At 52.2% G+C, this 10,447-nt stretch overlaps 1 protein-coding gene across 1 annotated transcript; it reads left to right on the top strand.

The window, feature by feature from the left end:
• Window positions 1-4,399: 4,399 nt before the first annotated feature.
• Window positions 4,400-7,844, top strand: Lypd3 (LY6/PLAUR domain containing 3). The gene is made up of 5 exons (XM_076839455.2): window positions 4,400-4,484; window positions 4,988-5,119; window positions 5,874-6,044; window positions 6,362-6,523; window positions 7,339-7,844. The coding sequence occupies exons 1-5, from the start codon at window positions 4,400-4,402 to the stop codon at window positions 7,842-7,844; spliced, it is 1,056 nt and encodes a 351-aa protein (XP_076695570.1).
• The last annotated feature ends 2,603 nt before the right edge of the window (window positions 7,845-10,447 follow it).

Here is a 10,447-nt window from a genome sequence, read left to right on the forward strand (position 1 = left end):
TGTGTCTCATGGCATCTTGGGGTGAAGCATGGCGGTGGCCCCTGGTGAGGAGGGGAACCCAGCAATCAGGTAGCCCCTGTGAGGGTCCATGCTGGCCCCTCAAGTATCCCTATGCCACATTTCCATTTTGCACTGGGCCTCAAAAATTAATGCAGCTGAGTTGGTGTGGTGGTGCATGCCTGGAGTCCCAGCAACTGAGGCAGGAGGATGAAAGTTCAAGACTAACCTGGGCAACTTGAAACTCGGTCTCAAACTGAGAAAAAAAGAGCTGGGAGTGTAGCTCAATGGTAGATCATCCCTGAGTTCAGCACCCCCCCACACAAAAAAAAGCAACTGACTGGCCCTGCCCATCCCTTCCCTTTTAAGTCCCATAAAGTATGTTCCACAGGGAGTAGATCTGAGACTCAGAGCCTGCCCTGCCCCAAGGGTCACGAACCCCATCATGGATATGGCCCCAGGCTTCTGAGGCCCTGGGTGACCTCTAGCTGCTGGGGCTGCTTCTACCTTGACCCCTCTATATATCTACTTGAACCAGATTCTACACAGTCTTTGCAGGGAATTCCGACTGTGGAGAGGAGAAGGAGCCCAGGAGAACATGGAGGTGGTGAATTCAAAATTCCCTCTGGTCTCTGGTCTCTGATCTCTGGTCCTGGGCCAGGTGTAGGTCAGCGGCCCAGAATCTAGGCAGGCCTGAGCAAGAGAAGACTCCCCACCCTGGGTCCCACTCCCTCCCAAGACGCTAGTTCTTCTGGTTGGGCCAGTTGGGGTTCCTCCCTGAAACTCTCCCACGCTGCTGGGGCCTCCTGCTCCCAAGTACACAATAATAGTATTATCACTCTACCTGCCGCCCATCGGTCCTCGCTCCATCCCTCAGGAGGGAGAGTTTTAATACACATTCAGCAAAGGAAGGAGCTGAAGTTCAGAGAGGGAGATTGAATTGTTTGGGATCACACAGCAAGAAGGCAGGATGAAAATTTCAGTCTATTCAATTTTAGACTTTATACTTTGCACAATGCCTCATTCCACCATAAAAGACATCTTTTCCTTTCTTATAAAAAGGATACCTTGGAGCTTCAGAGAGGTGAAGTGTCACACAGCAAACCAGATGTGGGGCTGGGATTCTGAGGCTAGGAACAGGAAGGCCAGAGCCAGTGCTGAATGACCTCATAAGAAATCATTCACTTTCTCTCTCTGAGCTTCAGGAGGATGCCAAGTGACCCCACCTATATGACAAGGGTGCTTGTCATTGCCGGGAACCGGGGTACCTGACAGGGTCTGGAGAACAGATACCTTAATGGATATAGCCGCTATTTTCCTTGCTATCAGACAGCAAGCCACCCAGATGGAGCCGAGTCTGCTGCTTCCCTTGCTGGGTGAACCTGAACCTCTCTGGGTCTTGGTTTTTTCCTCTGTGAAATGGACACTTTACTCCACCGTTTAGTTAAGAATTCATGAAGAGGTTGCTTTAAAACAACGAGCTCCCTGCTTGGCACACATGGGAGTTCAATAAGAGGGGCTGTTGGTAACTAATAATAACAACAACAGCAATCTATTTATAGTACTAATAATAGTTAATTTTTTTATACTGGGATGAACCCAGGGGCATTTTACCACTGAGCTACCTCCCCAGCCCTTTTTATTTTTTATTTTGAGACAATGTCTCACTAAGTTCCTTCGAAATTGCAAAACTCCTGCCTCAGCTCCCTAATTCACTGGAATTTTAGGCGTGTGCCGCTGCACTTGGCTGTGCCTAATGCTTCTGTAGCACCTAGAACTAGGCACTTTACACATCTGACATCAGTCTCCACAGCAGCCATAAGGCAGGTGCTGTTAAGGTCTTCATTTCACAGAGAAGGACACTGGGGCACACAGAGGCCAGCTTCACAGTTGGTAACCAGAGTGCCCGCACACCTATGTGTTATTCCTCAAGCCAGACTGCCTGAGTCTGACTGCCGTGCCTCTTATTTCCTAGCTGTGTGACCCTGGGCAAGTTGGTTACCCTCTCTCTGCCTCAATTTCCCCATTTGTAAGCTGACTATCTTTAAAAATTCTCATAGGACTGCAAAAGCAGGTAGAGTGTAAAACAGTGTCGAACACATAGAAAAAGCTGACTAGGTGTGTTTTTGTCATTATTTCTGTTTATACAGGAAGTCCCTGAACATCAAGGCATTGGGACCACTTGCCCAAGGTCACACAGCAAATCAGAATTTGGGACTCAGATCCAAATCTGACCAGCTCCAAAACTAAGAGCCATTGCAAAATATGATCTTAGGATCAACCCTAACAAGCAGCAACAGAGACCTTTGAGCACAGCCCTGGAGTCAAAGCCAAGTTCTCCACTTCCAACCTCCACTTCTCACCCTCAGTTTCCTCAACTGTGAAATGGGGCTCAGTCCTCTCTTTGCAGAGCTGTTATGGCAGGAGGATTCGTAGAGAGTACTCTGCACAGAGTAGGTGTTCAGTAAATGATCATTTAAAAGCCATACTTAAAGTGAGGATTAAATGTGACATTGTGTGCCCCGTTTAGAAGGAGGATCTCCCACCTGTTTCCTTTGCTAGCACTTCAGGCCAAGGTGCACCATCCCTCGCCTCTGCCCACGTTCTCCACCAGGAACACACCGTGGGTGGAACAAGCTGAGTTTATTGCTCCCTGCAATGAGGGAGAATGCACCTCATGGGAGATCCGAGAGGCGTACCAGTAACAGGATATTAGAAAAGACTCATTTTAGGATTTGGACTCATGGGTAGTGATTTTGAGGACGGTCCCAGGAAGTTGAGTTTGCTCTGGATTGGATACTGTCACCAAGAAGGGGTAATGCTATGATTGGGTATTTTTATTAATCTTATTTATGAGACAGGAAAGACAAAGCAAAGTTAAAGTCATAGCTTATATTAATATTAGTAATATAAACAGTCACTTGTATTAGGCAGGATATGAGGATGCTTAGTCATTTTGTGGTTTGCATAATGATCTTATTTGTTTCTGGGTTCAGACATGGGTATGGAGTGGTCTTGATTTTGTCTGCATCTTTCACAGTCACAGCATGACCTTGGCTAACGCTGGTGTTTGTGAGATGATTTTATGTGCAATAGATCCCTCCACCTCTCTGTGAGTGCCAGGCCAACTCCCAGCTCTTACGGGCTGTTTCTCTCCTTTTACCTGGGAAACCACCCATGTTCAGCTGCCTCATCTGTCCTCTGGTCTTCTCTTGCTTCTTCTAGACTCCTTTTCCTTTTATTTTATTTTATCTTTACATGGAGGCCACAGTGGCCCCTTTCCCTTGCTTTCACTGAAGATAACTTTCCTTCAGCAAAGTGCATAAAGATGTATCCATGTGGCTGCAAACACCTCTTGCTGGATCTTTCCATTCCTGGATAGAAGCCCATTGGGTGAATGAACCACTCTTTATTTTCCATTCACTTTTTTTTTTTTTTTTTTTGGTGGTGGTGCTGGGGATGGAACCCAGGGCCTCAGGCATGTCAGGCAAGCACCCCATCACTGAACTACCTCCCCAGTCCCCATTTATTTCTTGGCAGATGTTTGCACTACCTCCTGGATTGATCATATCGAAAAGCAAATCTAACCATGTCCCCCAATTGATTTAGACCCTTTCAAAGGTTCCCCACCTGTCTCACAATTCATCCAAATCCCTTCCCTGGGCTTACCCCTGCCTGACTCTTCTGCCTCAGTTTCCCCCTTCTGTGCTGGGCCCTCTGAGCTCCAGATCCTTAGCTTTCCTCTGTGAATGGATAGTGCTGCTTCCCACCGCTGGGCTTTCTCAGGTGCCCCTCCCCCACCATGTTCCACCTGGCTAAATCCCTGTGTCTGAAGTCACATCTCAGACGACCTCCTCAGAGAAAACCAGTCCCACTCCTAGACTCCATCCTTCCTGGTAGCTCCCTACACTGTCTCTCCATCATCCTCATCTCCATTGTGCATAACAGTTTGCAATGATTGTTTGATTGACATCTGTCTCCCCCGTCAGACTGGGAGCTCTTGGAGGACAGGTGCTGGTTCTGTGTTATTCTCTAGCACCACCCACACCAAAGTAGGGCACACCGTACATGCCGGTTACATGGCTATTGAACGCTGAATGTTGAGTAGCCCCTGCCTTCTTCCCTCCGCACTCCAAACACACACAGACTTTCTCCCAGGGAATGTCGGGGAACCTCCACTCCCGCCCTTTCCCTCCTTGGCATCTGCACAGGGCAGGGGCCCGCTCTCCCTAAGCGTGACGCACCTAGGGGCGGGCCACCCGCCCCGCAGCGGACGCTGACTTGGCCCGGTTGGGCAAGGCCAGGGGTGCCCCGGGGTAGGTTACTCATCCTGGGCTCAGGTAAGAGGACCCGGGCTGGGAGGCGGCACACCCAGGGGGACGCCGAGAGAGCAGGACAGAGCATGGGCCCCGCCGGGAAAGCAGATGCCCGGGCAGCGCTCTGGAGCACAGCCTGGCTGTTCTTGCTGCCGCTGCTGCTTCCCGAAGGTGGGTCTGCGGCTGGAAGACCTGAGGAGGTGGAGAGGGGGCGTCTGCGGAGGAGGGCCTTGCCCCCTCCAGAGAGGGCTCTGGGGAGGATCTCCCACCATGAGCAGAGAGGCCTGTGGGGAAAGTTCTCGATCCTGGTAAAGGCAGGCTGTTGAAGGGCCCCAGTCCTTCCCGGACGGAACTGGGGGAAGGCATCAGCTGTAGGAAAAGTTCTCCCATCTCGAGCAGAGAACTGCGGGAGGGTATCCCCCATCCTGGGACCAGGGGCCTCACAGCAGGAATACCCCACCTTGGACATTCGGAGCCGTGGGAAGGATGCTCCCACCGGGGTTTAGAGGGGAAAGGGCCCAGAGTATCCAGTGCCCCCGGATTAGTGCTACCCTGGAAAAGTCTGTGCAGTGGGATTTTCTCGTCCCGGGGACAGAGCGTGGGAAGGCCTCTTTTTCCTGTGCGGTAGGAGGCGTGGCAGGACCGCTCGGTTCTATTCGGTCTCGCACCCCCAGGAGCGCAGGCCCTGGAGTGCTACAGCTGCGTGCAGAAGGCGGACGACGGATGCTCTCCACAGAAGATGAAGACCGTGAAGTGCGCGCCGGGCGTGGATGTCTGCACCGAGGCCGTGGGGGCGGTGGAGACCAGTGAGTGCCCCCGCGTGGTCCACGCCCCTTCAGGGTGCTCCAGCCCGCCCGCCTCCTTACAGACTCACCTGACCCAGGCCATGACCTTCAACGCTGTCCATTCCTCCCTTTCAGCACAGCTTCACCCCTCCTTCCGGGGGCTTACGAGGGTCGGGAGTTGGGAGCTGCGAACTGGGTGGGACGGACTGGGAGAACCTGAGCCCAGGACAGGGGACTATCCGACCCACCCTTTCCTCTCCACCGCTGAGACCTCCCTGCTCATTCCGTTCCTGCGGGAAATTTCCCCGTCCCAGCCTCAGTGTTCCCAGTCCGAGGATCCGCCTCCCTGCTCACCCTCTGCGGAAGCCCCTAGTTCTGGGCTCAGTGCTTTGTACGGACCCTCTCTCCGCGACCACGCCCCCAGGGCCCTCCCCCTCTGATCCTACACCTTTATTGTCAGTCTCTCGGTTCCTTCCGAGGTTACTTTCTGCGGCTCCGCCTCTCTTTGACCCTGCGGGTCCTAGCTTTACTTTTGGTCCTCCCTCCTCGATTATGTCCCTTTCTGTCACCCAGGGGGTCCTCTCCGACTCTGCTCTTTGAAGCTCCGCCCCCACGACTCCTCCCCCCTTCCGCTGGCCCTGCTCTGGGCTCGGTGCGCCCTGGCCGCCTGATCCTGGCTTGTCTATCTTCTAGGGTTCTTTTCGAGGCCCCGCCCCCATAGACCACGCCCCGCTGAGGCCCCGCCTTTCTGTCTCTCGCCCCTCCCCTTTCGCAGTCCACGGGCAATTCTCGGTGGCAGTGCGGGGCTGCGGTTCCGGACTCCCGGGCAAGAATGACCGCGGACTGGACCTCCACGGGCTCCTGGCTTTCATCCAGCTGCAACAGTGCGCTGAGGACCGCTGCAACGCCAAGCTCAACCTCACCTCGCGCGGGCTCAACCCGGCAGGTCGGTGGGGGCGGGCCGAAGGCCCGGGGCCGGATCTCAGCAGTCCCGGGAGCGGGGGCGTCCGCTAACCGAGGCCGCGACGGCGGGTACTCCCCCTGGACGGGGGTTGGGTCATGCTTCAGCGGACAGCCGGCGGGGCTTCACCGTAGGCAGAGACTGGTTGATGCCGGGAGCTGAGCCAAGCCTGATGGCGGGAGGGTCACCGGTGGACCGGGGCCACGCCCTCTATGGAAACGTGTTTGCAGGGGTGTGTCTGGGGGACCGAGCCGTGCTCCCCGAGCCCCCTCCATCCTTTCTTTCGCCGGGTTTCCTTGCAGGCAATGAGAGTGCGTATGAACCAAACGGCTCCGAGTGCTACAGCTGCGTGGGGCTGAGCCACGACAAGTGCCAGGGTACAGCGCCGCCGGTCGTGAGCTGCTACAATGCCAGCGACCGCGTCTACAAGGGCTGCTTCGATGGCAACGTCACCTTGACCGCAGGTGAGTGAACCTGCAGTTGTTAACAGTTGGGTAGCTTTCCTGGGGCACGGGGGCTTTTTGCCAAAAAAGGGTTTCTGGAGACTGTCCTTGTGCCTAAGTGCTTGTCTTGTCCTAGAGCATTCTGGGAAATGCAGTTCTTGAGGATAGGGACGTTTTTTGTCCTAACGCATTTTTAGGGGGTTGGGGAGAGGATATGTTTCCATAGAAGGCTTCCAAGTACAAAATATGAGGACATGCAATGGAAAATATATTTAAGCCTCTAAGCTTCTGCCAGGTAGTGCAGGGAATCTAGTTCCATGTCTTTAAAACTCAGGGATCCTACCTGTTCAGAGTTTTAGGAGATAAGTGGTTCAGCCTCTCGCCCCCCACCTGGGGGAACCGTGGGAGATAAAATTCTTCAACACCATCTGGCACCAGGTGTTCTATGGGAGACGTAATTCCAATTGTAAGATTACATTTTGGTGGGGATGGAGGTGGGTGAGTGGTGAGAGGAACATAATGGAAGCTCCTTCTGATCTTTGGTCATAGGAAAGATGTTGAATCCCCCAGTCGGAGCCTTTATTTCAAGGCAGACTCCTAGTTCAGGCTGCAAGCTCTTTCTCTCAAAGCTCTGTGTAGGAATGGGGCCCACCATGTGCCAAAGTCAATGGGACAGTGTTTGGCAGGGAGTGACCAGCGATGAGATTTGGGGATTAAAGGGTGCAGAGCCTTTTCTGTTGTCTGTCTTGTCTTGCTCCAGGTGCCCTTAATTTTTATTTGGACTGTACCAACCTCTCTCCCTCCACCCACTGACTATCTGTGTCTCCCTCCTGCAGCTAACGTGACTGTGTCCTTGCCTGTACGGGGCTGTGTCCAGGATGAGTCCTGCACCCGGGATGGGGTGACAGGCCCAGGGTTCACCCTCAGCGGCTCCTGCTGCCAGGGTTCCCGCTGTAACTCGGACCTCCGCAACAAGACCTACTTCTCTCCTCGAATCCCACCCCTTGTCCTGCTGCCCCCTCCAACCACTCCGGCTCCAACCACTCATATCCCAAGTACCTCTGTCCCCACTTCCACGCAAGCCCCAACTGTCGCCACCTCTACCACCAAACCCACCCCAGCCCCAACCAGCCAGACAACTCCCCAGGAAGTACAGCCTGAGGTCTCCCGGGAAGAGGGGTCACGATTGGCTGGAGGTGCTGCTGGCCACCAGGATCGCAGTAATTCGGTACAGTATCCCTCCAAAGGTGACAGCCAGCACACCTCTAACAAAGGCACTACAACCTTGGGGGCCGGGCTGGCAGCTCTTCTATTGGCTGTGACTGCTGGGGCCCTAGTATAAACTTTTCCACCTGGAAACTTCCCTCTCACCTGACTTTCCTGGCTCCGGGTGCCAAATCTGCCTTACTTCCGTTTCCCACCTCTGGACTGGGCTGGCCCAGCCGGGGTTCTTTAGATGCCCTGGGTTCCTCCAGCTTCAGCTGCACTGGTTTGCGGCTTGGGGAAATAGTTACCCTTGTAACTATTTAACTATATAAGCTGCTGGGGTGTTCTGGCTTTTCCAAGCAGCAACTGTATCCCCTCCTGGTGCCTAGGACAGAGTGAGAGAAGCCTGCTGTCCCAGGGAGGGTTGGTGGAGTGGATGACAAACTTCTTGTCCATTTTCCCACGGCCCAGCTGCACTCTGAGTGCCAGGGGTCATGGCTTCTGCCCCTGAGCACGGTCGCAGGCTCCTGCAGCCTTCCACACTAGACTGTGAGCTCCTCCAGGGCAGGGACTGTGCCTACAACTCTGTTTGGCCAGTTTTGGGCACTGAAAGGCTTCAAATAAAGATTTAATACTTTGTACAGTGCTTTAAAGGAGTCATTTCCATTTTATTTATTTTTCACAATAACCTTGAAGCTGAGCTAGGGCAGGCATACCAAGACCTTTTGCAAGTAGAGAAGCTGAGATCTAGAGCTATGGTCCTGGGGTGGGGGGTTGTGGTTGGAACTCCTTTTATCTCACGGGGTTGAACCAGCTTGTAGGTGATCCTGTTGGTGAGGGGGAGGTCGGTAGAAACCATTAAGCAGTATGGAGGGGTGAACGGGTCCTCCAGCAAGCTAGGAGCCGAGAGAAGCTTCAAGTACTGGGTTAATGCAACCTCCAGAGGGGCCAGCTCCTTGCCATCCATCTGGTTTATGAAGGATCATTCAGTGGACTCACCCACCTGGTCCCACCTGGTCCAAAGGGGCCAAGGGTGCTACTGTCCATTTTTACTTCATGTTGGGGACTTGGGAACTGAGTCCAACCTCTGTCCTCCCAATAAGATGAAGCCTGACCCCAGAGGGGGAAAAAGAGGTCCCGTTAGGGGTTGGGACTGCTTGATGTGGGGGACACCAGATGTGGGGAATAGTGACATAATAGTAATATTACCAACATTTACTATTCATCATAGGTTAAAAACAGTAGTAAATAATGGTTATGGTAAGAGAATAAGAGCTTGAGTGGTCATTGTTAACACATGAACTATAATATATGCATTACATTGACAAATGATAACATCAGAAATAGTTCTACTGGGGGCTGAGGTTGTGGCTCAGTGGTAGAGGGCTTGCCTAGCACGTGTGAGGCCCTGGGTTCAATGCTCAACACCACCTAAAAATTAAAAAAAGGATGAAGGTATTGTGTCCACCTATATCTAAAAAAATATTTTAAAAATAGTTACTAGAGTTACAAGAATTCAGCAATTAAAGAAAACCTTGCCAGATGCCAGGCTGTCCTAAGGGTATTAACACCTGTGCACAGCTTGACTAAACTTTATTTTTTACTTAACTTTAGACATACTTCTTCCTGCCTGTGGGCCCTTGACCTCCCTCTGAGCCCGTCTTAGAATCCAGATGGCCTAACCACAGAGGTTCCTGACTTCCTTTTCTCAGAACATTTACTTCCAATAAGATATTGTCAATTTCTTTGTCTGCATGTTTGAGATGTATATGGATCTCAAGCTCTTGCTAGTTTATATCCAAGGACATGCTTTCTCAAAGACCTAGGAACCATATCTGAAATGTCCCCATCACAGGAGAGGGCACTCATATCTACCAGTTTCCATAGTGGTGCAAGAGCCTATCTTTGGTGGGTGTTTAGTAGGCCCCTTTGTCATGAGGACACCCTTTTCAGAGGGTGTGATGGTGCATGCCTATAATCCCAGCTACTCAGGAGGCTGAGGCAAGAGGATCGAAAGTTTGAGGCCAGCCTGGGCAACTTAGCAAGACCCTGTCTCAAAATAGAATAAAAAGGGCTGCAGGTGTAGCTCAGGTAGAGTGCTTGTGCACATGTGTGAGATTCTGGGTTCAATCCTCAGTACTGAAAAAAATAAAATAAAATAAAGAGAGCTCCCTTTTCCTTTGGGCAAAGCCAATTAGCAAAGACGATGACCTTAGAAACCTCTGATTTCAGTAGAGTCGAGTTCAGCCTAAGTTCTGGCCTCTCCCTCCTCTTGTGACACTCTTGAACCAGGTCTTCCTTACCTGTTTAACATGAGTCAGGTGCAAGTTTTGCTTTGACCCCCTCAAACTACTAACCAGCACGTTATTTGGGCTCACACGGAGATCTTGAGAGTTTGGTCACTCCGCTTATTTTTGTCACTTCCACAGTGCAGGGTACCTGGCTTTCTGAGAGTGTTGAGGCTGGAAATCCTTCTTACCTCACCTTGACTCCATGGGTGGTTTTTTTGAAAAATTCCCTTTGTAGGGGAGTTCCAGAGTGGGGAAGGACTTTAGAATTCCCCCTTGGCTGGTGGAGCTCAGGGTCAAAGAACTTGCTGTCACTCATGGGGCTTTAGGTTCCACCCCCAGCACCACAAGAAAAAAATAAAAGATTCCAGATTGTCCCCTCAGCTTAGCTCAGCCTGGGCCTCTGATATGGAGGCCCCTGTCTCCCTTTCTGAGTGCGTCCTGACTCTGT

This window comes from Callospermophilus lateralis, chromosome 18 (assembly GCF_048772815.1).
Source record: "Callospermophilus lateralis isolate mCalLat2 chromosome 18, mCalLat2.hap1, whole genome shotgun sequence".
Classification (NCBI taxonomy): domain Eukaryota; kingdom Metazoa; phylum Chordata; class Mammalia; order Rodentia; family Sciuridae; genus Callospermophilus; species Callospermophilus lateralis.